This window comes from Chelon labrosus (genome assembly GCF_963514085.1).
Source record: "Chelon labrosus genome assembly, chromosome: 19".
Classification (NCBI taxonomy): Eukaryota; Metazoa; Chordata; class Actinopteri; order Mugiliformes; family Mugilidae; genus Chelon; species Chelon labrosus.
In genome coordinates this window covers 18,493,186-18,514,147 of record NC_140352.1, presented here as the reverse complement: position 1 = coordinate 18,514,147, position 20,962 = coordinate 18,493,186, and the positions used below count along the sequence as shown (strand labels likewise).

General features: G+C 40.4%; 4 protein-coding genes across 6 annotated transcripts; 3 read left to right on the top strand and 1 right to left on the bottom strand.

Annotated features, from left to right (window-relative positions):
• Positions 1-67: 67 nt before the first annotated feature.
• eif2ak1 (eukaryotic translation initiation factor 2-alpha kinase 1) lies at positions 68-9,323 on the bottom strand. 2 transcript variants are annotated; one of them, XM_084567679.1, is made up of 15 exons: positions 8,939-9,323; positions 6,999-7,166; positions 6,716-6,852; positions 6,507-6,547; positions 6,329-6,428; positions 6,156-6,236; positions 5,975-6,068; positions 5,825-5,873; positions 5,131-5,506; positions 4,901-5,003; positions 4,599-4,705; positions 1,191-1,305; positions 997-1,076; positions 621-854; positions 68-384 (listed from the first exon to the last, which is right to left on the bottom strand). In XM_084567679.1, the coding sequence occupies exons 1-15, from the start codon at positions 9,108-9,110 to the stop codon at positions 259-261; spliced, it is 1,983 nt and encodes a 660-aa protein (XP_084423805.1). In that variant the 5' UTR covers positions 9,111-9,323; the 3' UTR covers positions 68-258. The 2 variants fall into 2 exon arrangements, with proteins under 2 accessions (XP_084423805.1, XP_084423806.1); XM_084567680.1 differs by lacking the exon at positions 8,939-9,323 and adding an exon at positions 7,292-7,435.
• LOC311504525 (ankyrin repeat domain-containing protein 61-like) lies at positions 1,317-4,588 on the top strand. 2 transcript variants are annotated; one of them, XM_084567683.1, is made up of 5 exons: positions 1,317-2,462; positions 2,822-2,916; positions 3,238-3,409; positions 3,533-3,730; positions 3,889-4,588. In XM_084567683.1, the coding sequence occupies exons 1-5, from the start codon at positions 2,286-2,288 to the stop codon at positions 4,486-4,488; spliced, it is 1,242 nt and encodes a 413-aa protein (XP_084423809.1). In that variant the 5' UTR covers positions 1,317-2,285; the 3' UTR covers positions 4,489-4,588. The 2 variants fall into 2 exon arrangements, with proteins under 2 accessions (XP_084423809.1, XP_084423808.1); XM_084567682.1 differs by having other exon boundaries at positions 3,530-3,730.
• A 142-nt stretch (positions 9,324-9,465) lies between the features above and the next one.
• On the top strand, positions 9,466-14,929 carry pms2 (PMS1 homolog 2, mismatch repair system component). The gene is made up of 15 exons (XM_084567678.1): positions 9,466-9,984; positions 10,338-10,480; positions 10,631-10,717; positions 10,805-10,907; positions 10,992-11,175; positions 11,301-11,468; positions 11,650-11,747; positions 11,837-11,936; positions 12,019-12,103; positions 12,192-12,344; positions 12,463-13,324; positions 13,691-13,858; positions 13,958-14,058; positions 14,175-14,344; positions 14,537-14,929. Exons 1-15 carry the CDS (start codon positions 9,971-9,973, stop codon positions 14,678-14,680), a joined length of 2,580 nt encoding a protein of 859 aa, XP_084423804.1. The 5' UTR covers positions 9,466-9,970; the 3' UTR covers positions 14,681-14,929.
• Positions 14,930-15,153: 224 nt separating this feature from the next.
• On the top strand, positions 15,154-20,890 carry rsph10b (radial spoke head 10 homolog B; the record flags this gene model as incomplete). Its single annotated transcript, XM_084567237.1, has 17 exons — positions 15,154-15,329; positions 15,413-15,488; positions 16,357-16,425; positions 16,665-16,838; positions 16,924-17,009; positions 17,093-17,213; positions 17,334-17,510; positions 17,666-17,783; positions 17,865-17,959; positions 18,056-18,245; positions 18,379-18,487; positions 18,886-18,965; positions 19,218-19,366; positions 19,637-19,738; positions 19,829-20,002; positions 20,186-20,261; positions 20,378-20,890. The coding sequence occupies 17 exons, from the start codon at positions 15,154-15,156 to the stop codon at positions 20,617-20,619; spliced, it is 2,214 nt and encodes a 737-aa protein (XP_084423363.1). The 3' UTR covers positions 20,620-20,890.
• Between the last annotated feature and the right edge of the window lie 72 nt (positions 20,891-20,962).

Genomic DNA, 20,962 nt, shown 5'->3' with positions numbered 1-20,962 from the left:
TCACCTTTTCATCCTGTTACAAACACCTCAATTAGCAGTCACATATTATTACAAATGCCACCACATATATCAGAAAAAGGTTTTATTGAACATTCGCAAGCAGAAAAATATTGCACCCCTATATCCAGGTGTGCAACACACACATAAATGTTCACACACACCCACACACACCCTCTGCCATCTGTACCAAGTCAGCAAAACAAAGTACAGCAGTGATTGAATAAATAACGTTTGACAGTCTGTTGAGATGTTTGAGGCTCAAGTGTCATCCAGCTCCGAGAAGCGAACTGTGACTTGTGAGCTCTGAAGCCTGCTGATCTGTCTCCTCAGCTGCATAATCTCTTCCTCCTGCGCTTCAACCCTCCTCTGCAATCCGTGGATCACCTGATGGGGAGAGACATTCTTAAAACTGGTTTGACTTGCTTGCATTCAGTGAAAGAAGTCTTTCTGGAACCTACGGAGAGCACTTTCTAATAGGACACACAACAAAGTGACGCCAATAGTGAAACAGAAGGCACTGACGGTTTGTAATCTCAAATTAAATCTATATTTGTTTTCAGACTTTGTATATTTTAGATAAGTAATCCCAACTACTTTTTATTTAGAGCTATCCAAAATACCTTGTCTTTACTGCAGAAGAGTTCACTCTGTAGAAGCTGGCTGGCTGTGGGACGAACACTGGGCTCTTTACTCGTCAGCCGCATGATGTACTTGGTCAGAACTGGCCATTTTTGGCGGAAGGAGTCTGAGATCTTCCCTTCTCTCAGGTCTCCAAGTGTTCGGACCCGCTCCATCTCTGTCCCAAAGGGTTGGAACAGCTCAAGAGCCAGAATTCCGATGCTGTACATGTCTGACTGGTAGAGCAATAGTAATACACATACTGATTATAATGTTTAATGATAAAATGACCACAGCGTGTGTGATTAAACCATGTTACATGAAAAATTAATAAACAAATCCATAATAATGAACTTGTTGTACTATCAGTATATTTACCTTTGAATCATAATAGGATCCTTCCAGTTGTTCCGGTGCAGCGTACACAAAGGTGCCGACACCTGAAGTATGAGCAGAATCTGCAAAACACACAAGAGGTGTCACCGCAAAGCAAATGGCGCCATCTATTGATGATTCTTAGACACAGCATGTTATGAAAACAACAACAACTAGACAAGAGAGTACTCCGTTACCACTGCCAGCAGAGGAGGTGCTTTTATGGCTTTCCACTATCATATCCCTGCAGGCCAAACCAAAGTCCCCGATCCGAACATGGCAGTCATGACCATGAAGGAAAATGTTCCTTGGCTGTGGAAATAAACAAGGGCATTACAATTCATCATTATAGGACTACGGGTACATGTGATTCATGCAACATTTTTAGTGCAGAAATCAATCACATTCACATAATATTAGATGGACTGAATATGATTCGGCTTCCAATAGGAAGATAGTTACTACACGACTGTCATGCATGTAAATTCTGTATGAAGCAACTTTACAATGTAGAGTTGATTCAGCCTTTTTAAAGAAGAACACAGAAACAACCCCTCTGAAATCAGGAAATACTCTACTCCATTTCCTGCCATTAAATAACAAAAGCATGTTGTTATAATGCAATAACTGTTCTGCTTCCCTAAAAGTGAAACAGTGTAGTGACACAAACAGTTGAACAACCAGTTAACTTCCGGTTAAGTCCAAGTGTGTCTCGGCAGCCTGGTATATGTTCGTTAGTTTTAATTTTGTCACTTCACTTTAGTTTCATTTGGTAACTGACACGCTGACTTAACATGTGCACCAGTGTTTCCTTATTCTTGCTGTGTTGAAATCTGACCAAAGTGACATTTCCTGTATCTTTATTTTATTTTATTTAGTTTTGTTAAATTTGTTTTTAATTTGTGTTAGCTCAAAACTTTGTTCACATTTAGTTTTAGTTAACTAGTAGCAACCTCATAACCCCATAAAGGGCCCCGCATGTAGCAAGAAGTTATCAGTCGTGACAGGAAGGCTGTACATCAAAGTTAGACACCTAGCTCTCAAGCCTACGAGAGGAAACCGCCCAGAAAAACCAAACACCAAAAACAGAAGTGGCTGCTGAAAACACCAAAAAACAGAGAAGAGAAGAAGCCCACACAAATTTGGATTATTCCACCTTTGAGCGCTATAATAACGGACAATCCTCTCGGAAATGTGTGCTTGCTTCAAGAAACCTGACTAACCAGATTCAAACCACCACACATCTTCAGGAGTACTGAACACAGAAAGCTGTCAAACTACGATGCCTGCTCATGTTGAAGGAGCAAAAAGAAAATATGGACAAGAAAGGTAACGATTTCAGGTTGTGTAAGAATGAATTCTACTCTGCGATTATGGATGAAGATTTGAGTCGCATAAAGGACATGCTAAAGAAGTATGGGAACGACTTTGAGATTCAAGGCGTTGCATCTGGAGAAGTTCCATGGAAGGTAAATGCATCAATGCTACCATTTTTTAAAATTAATTTATTTCTTTTTTCAAATTACTTGTAAGAAGAAAATTATTTATATAAAAATTAACTAACACACGAATAAAAATAATTAGACGATGCTTAATGACTAACAAACAACTGTCAAGTGTATATGCGCCAACACATCATACAACTTTTGAAATTAAAGATATAATAATAATAATAATAATAATAATAATACCTTTATTTATATAGCACCTTTAAAAACAGCGTTTACAAAGTGCTTTGAATTATAAGGAACTTCTTATAACACTGAACAACAATACTGGTATTTTTGCCAAATTCCAGTTTGTCTTGTCTTCGCTTGTCTTGCTTTAGGGCGCTGCAACCCATCCCCTCCATGTGGCTGTCTCTTACAGGAGACTAAAGAGCATGCAGAGTCTACTTTCAGCAGGAGTAGACACTGAAATAAGGTCTGGACATATATATTGTATATTATATTATTATTATTATCTATAGTTTTTCAATAAAAACATAGCATATTTACGTTCAACAACTGTAGGTAAGGAGGTGGGTAACTATATATAAACCTGGAAACTGATGAAAGACTAGTGTGTAACCTTAGCAACCATGTTAAATTTGGCAGGCAGACCGATCAGAACAAAACGCCATTTTCAGTTTTAATGTTGACACTTCCTGTTTAAAAGGAACTCAAATATAGCACCAGGTTCCTTTAATCACTACTAGTCAGTTCTCTATTTTCCCTGCTTTCATTGTCTCTACCTCTTTCACAGGGACCAGCTTGATCGGACCCCGCTACACTTGCTGATAAGCTGCTGGCAGAGCACACTACCCTACCGGCCTAAGGCAGAATCCAAGTTTCAGACAGCTATGATCGGCATGTGTAGACAGGCAGAAGCCTGTTTACGTGTCCTCTGTGAGCACGGCGCTAACATCAATGCAGAGGTTATGACTTCTTATCTAGTGTCTCTTCAATATAAATAACAGAAAGGGTACAGATTTCTGAAATGAAATTGCTCATGAAATATCTTAACTAATGTGTATTTTTTTGTCGTTCCTCTCTAGCAGGAGGGAAAAGGTGAGCAGACAGCGCTCCACATGTCAGTACGCTACAAGGCTCTGTTTGCTATCCCGATTCTGTCCAGCTACGGTGCTGATGTGAATGCAGTAAACGGCAGCGGGATGACAGCCCTTCATATGGCTGCTGGAGTCCTCCATAAGGATATTACAGTCAGCCTGATGAGGCAGGGAGCAGATGTTAACATGGTTTGTGTTTTTACAGCATCAACTGGGCTTTATTACTGTTTTTATGGGCAGTAAAAATACCTGCGATTCTGGCATGTATTAACTGTTTGGAAATGTTGTTTTAGGCTGCAGACAAGACAAATGTAATATTCACACTGAAATGTGGGTTCTTTTTTAAGGGGTCGCAGCACTCTGGAAATACTCCTCTGCACCTAGCTGTCGGGGCAGTGGCTATGAAGAGCACCAGAATCCTAGAAGATGATATCAGCTGTATCACTGAGTTGATCGAGTGGGGGGCCCAGCCCAACATAGCAAACGCGGCTGGAATGACACCTTTACAGGAGGCATGCAGCATGGGCAACAAGCAGCTCGTGGACCTGCTGCTGAGGTACGGAGCCGACATCAATAAGCTGAGCCAAGCAGGGGAGAACTGTCTGTTCCTGTTCCTGAACCACAGGGCTAACTTAAATAACAGCTCTCTGCTGGTGAAACTCCTCAACCTGACTTCCCCACTCACCATCTACAACCAGAACGGCCACCTACCCTTGACTTTGACACTGCCGTGTTTCTTTAAAGAGAGAGACCAACTACTGAAACTCGTTCAGCAGCCAAAAAGACTTCAGGATATTTGTAAGAATAACATTTATCTGAGACATGTTGAAGGCAAAACAGAGGAACTGAGAGAGGTCCTGCCTAAGAGGCTATATGACTTTGTCTTCAACCACTGGGAGAATACACACAACATCTCCTTTGTGACAGATGGAGAAGAGTGTATTTGATAATACTCCTAGCAGACACCTCACGGACACTTATACTACACAGCTGTAAAAATGTGCATTGAGCACATTTAAACGTGTACACATCAAATAATAAAAGCTATCACCCTTACCTTCAGGTCTCTGTGCATAATCCCCCTGGAGTGAATGTAGTCCACCCCTTCAAGTATGTGTTTTAGCAGGCTCAGTGTGTGTTCAGTGTCTACACAATCATAAGGATCTGTAAATACAAACACACAATTTATTTATTTACCAAAAATGTATATTTCAGAATACATGTAAAAATAATCATCGGCATCATTTTTTTTTTCTATAAATGATGAGAAACTAGGCAATGAAAATACAATAAGACATGCAATCTATACTGAAACAAAATAACAAAATAATCCTGAATTATGTGTCAAATAATTACAACCTGAGGTTTGTCCTTTGGGTTTGGTGTTCCTCTTGGAGATCCAGTCCTTTAGTGAGCGTTCACACAGCTGCATCTGGATGTACAGCATCAGGTGGAAATGGACCTGCAGATACAGAGAAACCATGAATGAAAATTTACAGCGTTTTTACTTCCCCATGATCAGGAAAATATAGAAATCTTTATCATGCTTGTAATTATCCTAATCCCTGAAAGCTTCTTTAACCACTTACCTCTTTAGAAGACTTTGTTTTCCGTTTGTCAGACCACTGCTGCTTGTCAATGCAGGAGTTGTTATTCAATTCAATGCTACTCCTGCTGGACTCCTCCTCTAATAGTCCTGAACCATCCCAACCCATGGCAGGACATTTGGAGCTCTGTACAGGACCTCGCTGTCCTAGGAAGACACAGGGGACGTAGTTCTCTGGAATGCGCCGCATCGTCTTTGGACACACCACCTGGCCCTCCTGGGCTGAAACTAATGCTTTTACAGGCTGGGTCTCTCTTGATGGTAATTTGGCACTCGAAGCAGCGTCTGTCGGTGCCCCACTGTGGCTTTGAAAAACTATAGAGGAGCCAATGCTACTGCTGTCAAGGCTCTCGTCAGAACTACGAATGAAAGAGGCGAGACAGATTTAGTGTTTTTGGAGAAACATACGTGCCATGTCCGTGCCTTAAAATAAATAATGTAGAGCAAACTTTTTCTAGAAATATATATACAGAACTAGAAATATTACTTTTATTACACAACATAAATGTTTAACCCACTTCTAATGTTAATATCTGTAGTCAACAATAAAGTTTACTCATTAACCTACCAGTAGTTCATAAAAAAAAACATTTTATGTTAATGGTTGGTTTACACCATGACAGAAAATGGGGGAAATTTAAAAAAAGTAACTGATAAATTAATGGCACAAATTCTACCTGTCATGTTGCCCAGGAGACTCCAGTGCAGGAAGGAGAGACTCAGGACCTGCAACAAGTTTACACACAAAGCTTTTCTAGTGATCATTCAAAAATCTCTGTGAACACCACCCAAGAAAACATGCTGCGGGACAGCAGTTAAACACTCACGTGTGGTGGGCTGAACATGTTCCATCCATGCAGTGTGATAGCCCACAACATTTATATGTTGCAGGCTGGACAACACTTTGACTTCCCTAAGGACCTGGAGCAAACCAAACATTCAGATTAGCTGCTGTTGGTGTCTGGTATTTGGACATATCTACAGATTAGGAAAGTGCTGATTGCTCACCTTCATACAGTCTTCCTTTGAGACATTTCTGATGAGAATTTTCTTCACAGCGTAATACTGACCATCCAGTTTGTTCAAAACCTTGAAAATGATGTCAAAGATAAAATCAATGTCTCAGAAGAGTTTGCTAAAGAACAGAGCAGAACAGTATAGATTAGAACGGAGTAAAATACCGTAAAAACATTTCCATATGACCCCTTTCCAAGCCTGCAGACTTCCTCAAACTCACTGAGATACCGGGACGTCTGTGCTTGAAACAGTCCCTCCTTGGGTCTGTGGGAAGGTAAAAACAGCATGCTTAAATAATCTTTGTAAGCAACACGGCATCAAAAAGCACCACGAGCACACTACCTTAGATCAGAGTTGTGTGTGTTTGTGCCCAGATGTTGGCCCTGCAAAATAAGACAATGGTCACACTGACAGAATAAACTGGATAAGTAAGTAATTAAACGCCTCATTTATAAAATGCACATAGTTTGGTTCAGGAAATGCTGAAATGCTTCTACAATCACCGACAGCATGTCCACTACAACAATCACCTTGGCGATATGTGTAATTACCTGTGGATACAGTGAGGAGCTGGCGGCATTAAGCAGCTCAGTGAAGGCTCTGTTGTGCTGGAGTCTGACGGTGCTGAACTCATCACTTATGGCCAAAGGTGAGAGGAGGTTCATAGCAGCTAAACGCTGGCCAATGACTATCAGAGGAGCAACAAAATCATTGGAAACTAAATTAATCATTACTTCACCGTGACTGAAGTAGGCACAGCTATGCCAATCACGTACTGTGTTGACGTTATATTGAATAAGAAGTCAATTTTCAACAGAACAGGTCAGTAAATACCTTTAAACAGCATACGTGAGCGAGCTGGATTGCTCTCGTAGACGAAGCACAGGTGCTCCAGCAGAGACCCCAGGAGGAGGTGGTTGGGGATGGCTGAGGCAAACTCTTGTATGGATGGATAATGCTTACCAGCCATAAGCACCTCGCGGTTGTCATCTGTGTCTGAAGCTGATAAAATTAAAAATACAGAAAAATTAAAAACAAGAAGAAGTTGTTGTTACTGTTAAATTTTGTTGCACAAAATGGTTCAGATTAGACAATATTTCTATTGTACAAAAGCACAGCCGTCTTACCTTCTTCAATAACTTTGGCTATCATTTCAACTATGTTTTTTTCTCCTAGGTCCATTTTGTGTATAAAAATCCGTTAGATGCAGTATTAAACACTAAGAGCTATGCTACTGATTATCCTGTTCAACTTCTTGAACAAAAAATGTGAGCTCATCTTGTTTTTACATAAGGGGGCGTGCACAGCAGTAATGCTTATCTGCCATGTCCACTACACACCCGCACCCTCTTATGACCACGGGACCCAACAGGGGATTTTCTTGACTCTCATTTCATCATTTCGCAGGCTGTGTAGAGAGGCAAGGCATGACGTGTTATAAAGCAGAAAGGAAATGCTCAACCGAAGATATGACCTTATATAAATAGTTCCAAAACTTTCTCACAGAAAGTGTGAAATTTAGAGCCTTATGGAAATATATCACATTAACTGACTTCAAATATCAATACTACCACAGGTCAAACGTATGTTCAGACTAGTAGTTTCATCTTCAGATGACAGATAACTGTATTATCGGTCATTGTGCATGTACAAATGACATTACACATCTTTTTTAACTCCTCTCCACAAAAGTGACAATAGAACTGGGCTGTCCATACAAAATGAAAACATTTTCTCTTGGATTAAGAAGAACACACAGGTTCACATTGGAGAACTGAAGCTTATTCTTTAACAACACACATCACACAGTTTATCAGAATGGATATCACGTAAATACATAAATAAAAACTTCATTCAACACATTTTGTCTATTGATGTGCTCCACCATATAAACAATAGGAACTGACATGTAAAACAGTCTGACAATCGGCAATTGTCAGATGTACAATAATGACTGTATTTGCATTATTTTTATCACTTTGTGACGTTTAGTATTAGGAGCTGCAATGATGTAATAGTGGCTGAACAAAAGCACATTCCCACCACCTTCTGAAGTGGATCAGAGATTGACATTGGGTCCTGTGACACCTTATATTCTTCTAAAGGTCAAGAAACACCAAGCTGAAAGGCCGTCTGTGAGCGTCTGTGGTCCTAGTTGTTGGGATGCGTTCTGCACCGCTAGCACTATAGTCGGACCCCTGTCTGCAGCTTTTCAACCGATTAGGCATTATGAATCCAGCATCGTTGTTTATGCATGCCTTTTTACATAATAACCATTCTTATTGTGATGCTGAAGGTTACATATTCTCTCTCTATGAGCTGATCAGGTAAGCATGTTATTTCATTTTCAAGCAGATACTGATCTACAACTTGTGCTGTTATACTTTACAATTCTAGCCTTTAGTATTTGTTCTCTTGATAAAGACCAGCATAGGAGACGTTTTCCAGGTAAAAAAAAAAAAAGAACATTTCCCTGCTGATGAAATATAGCTGAAGACTGTCAACATGGATGTTTTTCAAAGCCACAGTAGTGATGTACACTTCACTGCACCTTTAAGGAGGAGGGGAAGGGGGGAGTCACGTTGTCCCTCACACGACCTATAACTTCTTAACTACGTCCCTGTTACATTATAAAATCAGCTATATCCATTTACATTCTCAGCGACCCACATTAACAAACTACTACCCAGCTATCAATATCTACTTAAAAGAACTGGGTAAACAGGTTACGTATGGCAGCTTTGTAAATAAAGTAAAAGTAGAAAGCAGCTTACTGTCAAACTGGACGTCATCATCCTCTTCGCTTGCCAAACTTAACAGGCTCAAGTTATTCTCTACCTGCTGTCTGCTGATGGGTTTAAGACTGTGGCTGACCAAAATGTTGCTGCCGTTGCCAGAACATTCTTCCGCCAGCAGGAGCCCGGTGTCGGATGTTGAACTGTACATTTTTTTTGGTTCAGAATGATGACTTGACAAAACGATTTTGTTATTTCACATTAAAAAAAAAACGCTTCCCAATTCACAAGAGCTACCCCATATCTGCTGCGAGGTGCGGCAAATTACTCGCTACATCCCGACCTGCCTGTATTTACACTGGGAGAAAGAAATCTTTCTCAAAAGTCCCTCACAGTCCGCCATGTCAACGACCAGCCATGACTCTCCTACACCTACAGTCAGTCGCGCAGGGACCGTCTGACAATGTACGTTCATTGTTAAATTTAGATTACATGAAATAAATATGTTTATTACTTTATTACAAATATAGACATACATTGTATTTTAATAGAAATAACAATATCCAGTTTAAAAATATTAATAATAACCCTTCAGCAAAAAGTTTTTTATTCGTTTTTAACAATATGAAATAATTGCACATGCGTCCTAACGCCTCAGCGTGTGTTTGGTGATGAAATTCTTCAAAGGTTGAGGCAACCGTATTGAAAACACTTATTTACTGTACTGACATCTTTTTTTTACATTTTTACCGGCCTTATATTTCACGTGTCTCGTTTGAGGTCGCGTTCTTACTCGATCATTTAACATATTCTATATTAGTGCTTTCTATGCTTTTAATAGTAAGATGCGCAATTATGTGCACGTGTGACGCTCGCGAAACCTATGCGCACACCGCGCGGGATCGCTTCACGTTTGTGTTTACAACCTGATGTCTGCTCCAGAAGCGGATTCTTCCTCAGTGAAAACAAATTCGCAACATTTGTCAATGATGAGTTAAAAGCAGGCGTCTCGTCCCTTTAGTGTTTCAGATAGGGACGGATATCAAACTATCAAGCCACCCTCTCTTCAAAATGTCTGATGCTTGGTAAGCTAGCCTCCAGAAAATGTAGTGTACCTGCGTGCGGATATTGTTGTTTTGGCTCTATGCAAATCTTAAATGTTGAATATTTATTACGGCACAGACTCTGTTTTCATATTATTTAAAAATAAAAAGTTGAAATATTTTTGTAAAAACCCTTTTACACCTTCAAGTTTTCTCTTTTATGAAGTTGTCAGAAGTCTTAATAGAGTTAGCATAAAGCAATTTGCTACAATTCTTCCAATATATGTCTTAAAGTCAAGCTTAAGTTCACTGTTCACTATGTAATGGATGCACATGCTTAGACATGCAGTCTAAATTTAGCCATCAGTGTCACTGAGTATTGGTTTTCTTTTCAGCACCTCTGAGCCTGCTGTAGCCATCAGGGCTATTGACAAGCACTCAGTGCATCAAATCTGCTCAGGACAAGTGGTGCTGACCTTGGCCACCGCTGTCAAAGAGCTGGTGGAGAACAGCATTGATGCAGGAGCCACAAACATTGGTAAGGAAAGATGTATTGCTCACCCTTCCCTCGTCTTTTTTTTACAAAGCTTAAACAGATGGAGCAATTTGTTACTCACTGAATTGTAATGGACTCATCAGCAAAATACGGTACGAAGGAAAACAATCTGTATGTTTACTTCTCATCCAGATGTCAAGCTGAAGGAGTGTGGAGCCGAACAGCTGGAAGTGTCAGACAATGGCAAAGGTGTAGAGGAGGCTAACTTTGAAGGACTGAGTAAGTGTCAGTTATGAGTAGCTGGTCGTTTAACAAAGCCTGTCTAAGTTTTATGGTTAAGGTAAATTTCCTCTGTGTGTCCCGCAGCACTGAAGCATCACACGTCAAAGATAAGGGATTTCTCCGACCTCATCCATGTGGAAACATTTGGCTTCAGAGGTGAAGCCCTCAGCTCTTTATGTGCTCTGAGGTAAAACTCTCCATTTGACACATTTATTCTGTGTGTAAGCTTAACTGTCTATAAATATAATAAACCTCCGACTGCTTACTGCAGTGACCTGAGCGTAGTGACGTGCCACGAGTCCAGCCAGGTGGGCACCAAACTGGTATTTGACCACAAAGGCCACCTAGTGCAGAAGGTACCTCATCCCCGGCAGCAAGGCACCACAGTCAGCCTGCAGCAGCTCTTCAACACCCTACCTGTTAGACACAAGGAGTTCCAGCGCAACATTAAGAAGGTCAGATATTAAAGAACTGTATTTCTTTTCTTTGTTCTGCATGTTTTAGGCTTCCCATAGGCTCTATATAATAATAGATGAGAATAATTAATATTATATTAATATTTAATCGTTGTGCCTTGCAGGAGTATGCAAAAATGATACATGTGCTGCAGTCGTACTGTATCATCTCCACGGGAGTGCGTATTACCTGCTCCAACCAGAATGGGCAAGGAAAGCGCAACACGGTCCTCAGCACCAGCGGCAGCCAGTGTATGAGAGACAACATTGGGGCCATATTTGGACCAAAACAGGTTATTGGTTTCACATTTTTCTGTAAAATCCTCTTTTTGTCCTTATTTTCCACGCAAATCCGCATAACATGACGATATTCGAACTGAAAATCATGCTATTGCAGTTACTTCATGTGTTTTTATTTTCAATTACTATTTTTTTCCTTTTTTGTGATTAAATATTATACTGTTTGTTCCGCAGCTACAGAGTCTTCTATCTTTCCAGCAAGTGTCTCCTTCAGAGAATATCATAGATGAATATGGACTCAAGGAAGCAGATCTACCCAAACAACTTTTTACGTGAGTGGCTCTATTTAATCCAAGTCTCATAAGCCTTCTCTAAGCACAGTTTTTGTTGTTGATGTTTTTTAAAATGTCTTCATTGACAGCATCACAGGGTTTGTGTCTCGGGGTGATCATGGTGTTGGAAGAAGCGCCACAGACAGGCAGTTCTTTTTTATTAACAACCGACCGTGTGACCCTCTTAAGGTAATTCACGTTGGGTGGATTTATTTGGAAAATTTGTGCATTCGTATTTTCCAGTTAACCTCTTGTCATTCCCACCTTGCAGGTAACCAAGCTTGTCAATGAAGTATATCACATGTACAACAGACATCAGTATCCGTTTGTTGCCTTGAACATAGCTGTTGCCTCAGGTGAGACGATCCCCATTAATCAAACTGTCCTTATTTCTCAAACACACTTGTTTTTTTTGTTCTATGTGAGTGTTTTTGTGTTTTTCAGAGTGTGTGGATGTGAATGTAACCCCAGACAAACGGCAGATTTTCCTACAGGAGGAGAAACTCTTGCTGGCTGTTCTAAAGACCTCTCTTATCACTATGTATGAGGCTGGCGTTAATAAGATCAGCCTAAACCATACACTTACAGCCAGCACCAGTAAGTAATCTTTGCATTTAGCTTTCATATCAACAGTTGAGACATGTGTATATTGATATCATAGTGGAATTACATAACTGAGATGTTTTTAAGAATATGTGTTTGCACTTGTGTCTAGATGCAACATCTTCTGAAAAAGTCATTTTGTCTAATGAGATAAAGCCAGACCCTGGAGAGGACATCCAAACAAAAGTTATTCCAAGGACACATATAAACCTGGGAGGCCTAAAAGCTGCCTTTTCAAATCATTACAGCTCCAATTCTGGGAACAAGTCAAGTATGGGAAAAGCATCCAACTGTGGCTCAACACAGAAGACTCTGCAGTCTTTTTTTAAGGGTTCAGCCTGCAGCCCAAGCGTCAAATCTCCTTCCCTGCCACTAGAGTCCACTAGAGAACTAGCTAAATGCTCCACAGGGGGAAGGTCTGTGTTAGATGGGTTTAGGTATGGAAAGATGTCATGCAGTAATACTGAGTCTGAAAAGAACAGTGAAGGGTCCGGTTGTGATCTCACTGTGGCAACACCAGATGTTCAGTGTTCTGGACTGGACTCTCCTGAAACGGTGACTGACATGACGAGTGTAAAAGATGAAGCAGTCGAAGATACATCAGAAAATATTGACACTGTTTCTGAAGACCAGGAGTTACAAGCTGAAGCATTCACTTCTAATGAGGTCTCTGCTGGGAGCCCAGAGGCTAAGAGGCCCAGGATAGAGACTTCACATTTCCCTTCGGAACAAATATCTGAAACTTTTTCAAGCTGTTTTGAGAACTCTTCCTCTACGGTGGATGCTCCAGTCCACCGACAGAAGAGGACAGCGTCTCTCCAGTTCTCTTTACAAGAGCTGACGGAGAAGATCAGAAGGTTGCAGGATAGGCAGAAACAGAGGGATAGCATGGAGCTATGCTACCGACGCTTCAGAGCTAAGATCAACCCTGGAGAAAACCAAAGCGCAGAGGAAGAGCTCAAGAAAGAGATCAGGTAGGATTTTACTTCTGCAACTATAACTCAACCTATCGGCATTGCGGTGTTAATATTCAAAATAGAAAATCAAAAAAACAAATTCAACACAAAGGCAACTGGACTTGTTTGAGTTTTCTTTAAATACTTGTAGATTACAGGAGCCCTAGTCATAGCCGTGAGATTCAGGTGTGCACTACCCACAGATGTTCCAAATAAAAAACTAAACTCACCAGTCATTTAGAACCGAAGAAACCACTTGGATGAGTGGTGAAACAGTTTAACGAAAACTCAAGGAAGTCCAGTTACCTTTGTTTTTTGAATATACCATGACCTGGATGACTGAGAATCACAGACAAACCCGTATGTGACCTTTCTTCCCTACAGTAAAGAAATGTTTAAAGAAATGGAGATCATCGGTCAGTTCAACCTGGGCTTCATTATCACCAAATTCAACACAGACATCTTCATGATTGATCAGCATGCCACGGATGAGAAATACAACTTCGAGATGCTGCAGCAGCACACCGTGCTCCAAGGACAGAAACTCATCGTGTAAGAATCTAAATCTGTATAGAAAACCTATTTTGGATTGCAGAGTGTGTCCGTCTTTACTGGTAAATGATCTTGTGTTTTTGTCCTTTATATTTGCAGCCCACAGAAACTTCACCTCACTGCGGTCAGTGAGAATGTGCTGATAGAGAACATTGAGATTTTCAGAAAGAATGGCTTTGAGTTTCTTATTGATGAGGAAGGTATGACAATTTAACCATTAAATACGAGTCGATTTTTTTTTATTCTTTTCCAAAACAAATGAATTCCCATTTTGATGATTCCAAATACTAAACCAACATTTTCACTGTGACTGCAGCTCAGGTGATGGAGAGAGTTAAGCTAGTGTCACTTCCCACCAGTAAGAACTGGACATTTGGTCCGTCTGACATCGAAGAGCTGATCTTCATGTTGAGTGACAGCCCGGGGGTCATGTGCCGACCATCCAGAGTCAGGCAGATGTTCGCCTCTAGAGCTTGCCGTAAATCTGTGAGTTTTTACTTGCACTGAGTGTGGACTTTTGGAGTCAGTAGTCGTAATGAAACCTCTTCAGTTTTTTTTTTGGGTTACAGGATAACTTTGGGATTTTTTAATTAATTTTCCAATGTATTTAATTGTGATTTAATTCAATCAGTTACATTAATGTGTTACAATAGTTTTTTTTCTCCTGTCCTTCCTCAGGTGATGATTGGCACTGCTTTGAGCGTCAGTGAGATGAAGAAGCTCGTGGTTCACATGGGGGAAATCGAGCATCCGTGGAACTGTCCTCACGGCAGGCCCACCATGAGACACCTCGCCAACCTGGACATCATCTCACAAGACTGACCCAGTCTGAGATTCATACTTGGCTCAGTATAACTGGAATTTCACTCCAGTTTAATCCTGTCAAACATCACCTTTGGTAATAGTAAACCAGTCATCCATACCATTTGTATGGTTAAAATTCCTGTTTTTTGTCTTAATGTTTCTCTGGATAATACTGATATGTTCTGATTTCACAAAAAATCTGCATCATATTTTTATTTAATTTTTTAACTGTGGGTTCAAATATTTTTGGAATAAAATGTATTTTTCGCAGTACGTGTGTTGTATTGTTTGATTTAAGTCACTCATTTAGTTATTGTAGTTCGCTTTTTGACCTGGTCGCGGTGCCGTAGTTGTAAGCGTCCTTCGCCGTTACCATGGCGACCCTTCTACTCCTGGCTTGTGCGCATAGCGAGAAATTGATAAAGGACAAAAGAAAAGGAGAAGACAGTGATTAAAAACTGACAAATAGGAAGACGCCAGGACTCGCGGAAATGCTAAAAAAGGCGGAGGAAAGAAAAACTAAAAAGTTGTCGAGCTGCTCTCCAAGTTTAAATCCTTCAACTTCAGCCGACCGAAGCAAACAGCCGTGCGAGGCAGAGAGAGATGAGCAGTCCGAGAAGGACGCCATCTATGTACTTCCCCCTTTTCTGGTCTTAATTATACAGAGGTAAATTACTTATCTTAATATTAATAATTATTTCCAAATCTGGTAAAGCAGGAAGACATGTAAATCTGTTGTCTCTCTGTTAGATACCATGGAGAAACCAGTGAAGGGCAGTTTCATGGAGAAGGTGTTGCTTGTTTTGAAGGAGGCCATATGTATAAGGTACAACTGTTATTTATTTATGTTATAACGGATATTTTTATTTTGCCATATAGTAATTGCATAATTTATTGCCAAAATAATTTACTTAAGAGAAGACACTATAGGCTAAAACCTTATAGGCCCATGCTTTGGTTAACTTTTAAATGTTTTTCTCCATGATATATCTTCTGGTCTAGTGGAATAAAAACGTCCAAAATACACATTTATTTCTTCCACTACACAGTTATGCTAACATATTAGATCATCTTTCATGTCAATACTTAAACTTACAATTTTAGAAACTAATTCCTTTAACTGGTGAAGTTTCACGGTTGTATTTATTAACCATAAACAGTGTTTTCACATATCTTCATCTTTCTACAGCCTAATTCATATAATATACCTAAAAACAAGGCAAAGGGATATTTCCCTTCCTTTAGCCAATTTTCACATGTCACAGAAATGCATGCAATTAGTGCATAATTGTCTAAATCAACTAAAAAAGATTTAGAAAACCCGTAAAACAAAGAGTAGATTTTGGAATGTAGGCAATCAAGTGAAAAAAATAAATAAATTAGGGTGGTATCTATTATTTCAAATCTTTACACTATTCGCCTGTAGTGTCAGGAAATGTGGTGTTCAAGCTTGAAGTTGATTTATGTTTGTAAAATTATGCAAAGGTGATTCAGTGAGCAGGTATGATTAAACTGCATGAAACCTGTGCTCTCTTGCGTAATACAAAAACATTTAGACTTTTCTTCAAATGCAATATCAGATACCTAAAATTATGAAAATGATATGTCCCTGCTGTGTGTGTGTGTGTGTGTGTGTGTGTGTGTGTGTGTGTGTGTGTGTGTGTGTGTGTGTGTGTGTGTGTGTGTGTGTGAAGGGAATGTTTTCCAGTGGACTCATGGATGGACCTGGTGTCTTCACACTTGCAACTGGACTTAAATATGAGGTGGGGTACAGTAATGTTATATTATGGTAACTGTAACTACCTTACACTTTATTCATCCTCTATTGAGAAGTGTTTTACTAATACCCATGTAATGTGTGTAGCATTTCTAGACATGTATTCTATATACAGACAGAATAACATATAGCTGAGCAAGGTAAAATATAATAAAATAGTGTTTGATAGGGGGAATAGATGCTCTCAGCAAAATTGTATGTGTGTTTCCATTTTTTATCCAACAGGGAGAATTTGTGTGCAACATTCCCATGGGTCAGGGCACGTACACCTGGTCAGATGGTAGCTTGTATAGGGGGGAAGTCTACAATGGCATACGACATGGGACAGGAACCTTTGAAAGTGCCATTAATGGTATGACCTACAATGGACAGTGGCATCAGGACAAGAGGCATGGAAAGGTATGATCAGTCATTTTTAACAGGTTGTTTTTTTTTAATTATTATTTTATGGTTGTATTTCTTTAACTGGTTGTGTCTGTGTTAGGGTACAGTGTATTATAACGCGGAAAAGACCTCTTGGTACAAAGGAGATTGGGTGATGAACAAGAGAGAGGGATGGGGCGTGAGATGGTATGTATGGAGTAGATACACATTCTAATCTGTAGCTTGAATTGCATTTGATCTGCCCAGAGTTAAGATCTGTTCCTCTACAGCTACCCTTCTGGTGCCATTTACTCTGGTGAGTGGAGGAACAACCTGAGACATGGAGAGGGCACGATGAGGTGGCCCAGCCTGGGGCAGGAGTATGTTGGGAAATGGCACGATGGAGTTCAGGTATCAAAGCACAGCAGAGTTTAGTGCTGTTTCTTCTGGGACTGCAGACATCCACAATATCTTCTTTTCTGTTTTGTTCTTTTCTTTGTTGTTAATCACATGAGCTCTGTTCTCTGGCAGCACGGGCAAGGCACCTATGTGTGGATCTTGAGGCGAGCGGATGGGTCCCAGTATTCCCAGAGCAATCGGTACAAGGGGGATTTCAGTCGGGGTCAGAGGCACGGACTGGGAACCTTTTACTATGCCGGCGGCGCCATCTACGAAGGAGAATGGAAGAATAATAAGAAAGATGGGCAGGTTAATTAATGACACATCATCGACGATGATATAAGGTTAAACTGAAGTTGAGTGGCAGAGAATGTTTGCGCCTGTTGGATTCAGATAAACCATTTCTCTTTTTGTCACCTTTCACAAGAATCCTTAAAAAAAAGTTTCTAATATGTGGTCTGAAGGGCAAATTCACTTTCACGGACGGGCGTGTATTTGAAGGAGAATTCGTGGACGATCAGATGATGACACCCAACTCGAATGAAAAAAGAACTCCCACTCCTCTCGGTAAAAACAGTATTTGTAGGCAAATATAAAAAAATAAAATAAATGCTTGGTCTGCTTCAGAGTTGCGGTTTGAATTGCTTTTGTATCTTGCTACAGGTACATTTCCTTCACTTGGACCTCACATGGCTCTGAACATTGACTGCCTTCTGGACAAAATCCCTGAGAGAAGGCATGACACTGAGCGCAAACAGGTCTGGTCTCACTGCAAACTGAACTCGTGATTTATTTTTTTTCCTCCCCATGTCCTTACTTTCACGTGTGTTCTTGCCTTGATGCTGTGGCTACAGGTGGAGTTTGTGGTGCTGAGGCAGGACGTGGAGCTGAGGTCTGTCTATAGTTTCTACAGCCGCCTCGGCCGGGCCCATTCTTCAGATAACACCTTCCTGCTGTCCCGCATGCAGTTCTGGCGCCTGCTCAAAGACTGTAACATCCATCATCACGGCATTACTCTGACACAGATAGACCATTTCATCAGAGGTTAGAGGGACTGTGATTCAGCATCTAATAATAATATTAATAATTCAGCTCTCATACAGGATGGGACAAAGGCAGTTGCCACTGATTTGAAGTTTTGGACACAATAATGCTTTTCATTTTCTGTGTGTTACAGATTGTGCAAACTCAGCCGAGGTTCACTCTCCCTTCACTACTTACCTGTTTCGGCAATTCCTCAGCTGTCTGGTGATTGTGGCCTACCACATCTACAGTAAAGACATGGTGTAAGGATTCAGAGAAGATGTATAAGCTTGTACACCTGTCAGCAATAATATTATTACTACTGGTCAAGTGAATGACACTGATTATCTCATTATGTTGGCACCTTTTAGTGAGTGGGATTTATTAGGCAGCGAGAGGCAGAGTTTAAGTATAAGAAGCAGGAAAAATGGGCACAATGTTCAAGGACCCAGGTTTCCCAGAAGAAGACTACATTGTAATGAGATCATCAGTCCTTCACGGGTTGGTGGTTTTAATGTTCTGGGTGATCAGTGTATCTGTGCCAATGCATGAGAAGCCAGTCAGAATTATTCACTTGAGGGAAATTAATTTAGAGCTGTGTCACTTTTGTTTCCTTGATAAAATAATTTAAAGTAGAGCATTATGTCTCCTCTATGTGCAGGTCACAAAAAGACCTTCTGGCAGCCTGCTTAACCAAACTGATGACGGATGACGTCCTTCCAAATGCTAAGAATGTAAAAGGTGCTCACATCATACTGCAGGTGCATGTGTCACAAGAAAAAAATAGTTATTTAACAATTTGTGGAAAATATTGTTAAAAATGAATAGTAAAATAGTCAATTAGGTCAATGACAATGTGCAGGTTCCTCCTTTGTCTGATGGTTTTCCACATTTTTCCAGATATGACACTCCCACAGAAACTGATATCTTATAACTAGACACTCTTTCTGAGCTTCCTTGCTTAGCTTAATAACTACACCTGTGTTGATCCAGGCTTCCTGTTCAGGCAGCCTGAGTTTGCAGTGGTGGCTATGAACTACAGGAAGAGGTGCTGGGAAGTCTATCAGGCGTACTGCAGGGACAACGCACCACGCCGAGATGACCGGACCATGACCTGCCAAGAACTGCTGTGGATGTTCAGGGTACAACAAACTGTAACATGGGGAGCAGCATGCATATCATCTGCTTCTGGTTCATTTTTCATATTGAACTCAAAAACAAAAATAACATCCGTCAGATAAATTAATTGTTTTCTTCTGAAAAGCGACCGAACCATTCCCTCACAGCTAATTTGGAGGTCAAGTTTAATGTATGTCTCACCTACAAGGATCTCACTTAACCATCAACTAACATGAAACAAACACACATCGCCTAAGACATTGTGTTGATTAATGTATTGCAACCTTTGCTAGGATCTACACCTGCTGGACCATAAGTTGACCACTCTGAGGTTATTGGAGATCGCTAATGCAGAGAACCGTGGCAACGACCCGTGCTCCTGTGTGGATCTGGAGGTCTGCCTGGAGAGTTTTCACATGTCAAGTAATCCATTATTTTTCAGTGCTCTGTTGTCATAACTTGTCTTCCCATTCTTTCTGTTCCAGATAACATTCCTGGAGTTTTTTGAAGCACTTCTGGGTTGTGCTGAAGTAACGTGGCAGCAGGAGGAGGAGGAGGACCGGCCTCGATCTGGTTCTGACACTGAGGCCAGAACGGATTTAACCGAGGCAGACGCCAGAGAGGAAATAATGCAGACTACAGACGGCTCTTCCCCATCGGTCAGATATTTTCTCAAACTTCCTGTGACGTTCCGCACCTATGCAATTATTTCACATGATCATCTCAATGTTTTATCTTAATATGAGATTATTAACAACAAATCCGTTATTGATATTAATGAAACATACTTTTAACTACAGTGACTTTTCTGAAATCTTTAGCGTCAACATGTTTTATCACAGACTGGGAATTCTGATGATCAGGATGTGGAGAGTCAACATGTCAAGACCGAAGTCAATGAGACACCTCAATCTGCAGGTTTGATCTCATTTCAAATGCAGTTTTATATATGCTATGTTCAGAAAGTAAAAGGTCATTAAATCCACTATTGTAATCACAAGTCAAAGATCATGTTCCAACTCATATTAAACCAGTTGTATTTCCTCTAGAACACACAGAAGAGCATAGAGACGAAGGAAAGGGTGTGCAAACCAGTGGCATGGAGGCCAAAGACCAGAATCTGAATCTGGAACAGAGGAGCCAGACAATCCATCAATTCTTTAATCACCTTCTTTTACCAGCATATGACCATCACCAGTTAGTGACCAGAAAGATGAAGGAAGAGAAGCAACCCCAGGAGGCCCAAAGACACATATCTCTGGATAAGACCCAGTAAAGGTACACTTGTAGCCAAGATTCATTTGTTTCTATTGGGTCAGATTAAAGTATGATGAAGTGAATGAGTAAGTTAGTATATCAGTATTGTAGTGTATTTTATACCTTTGTAAACTGTTTGGCATAAACAGTGTTGTTCTGTTTTGTGTTGCAGGTCAAAGGGGCATTATGAAGCAGACGAAGGACACAAAATGGAGTAACATGAGCATCAAAGAAACTTGATGAACACAGGATGAAACCAAGTGTTCTCTAGTTCTACAATTAAGGCAGCATAAAAATGCTTCTTTTTCAAATACAGTCAGTAATAAAAGCATGAGGTGCTCTGATTATTTACGATATAAATA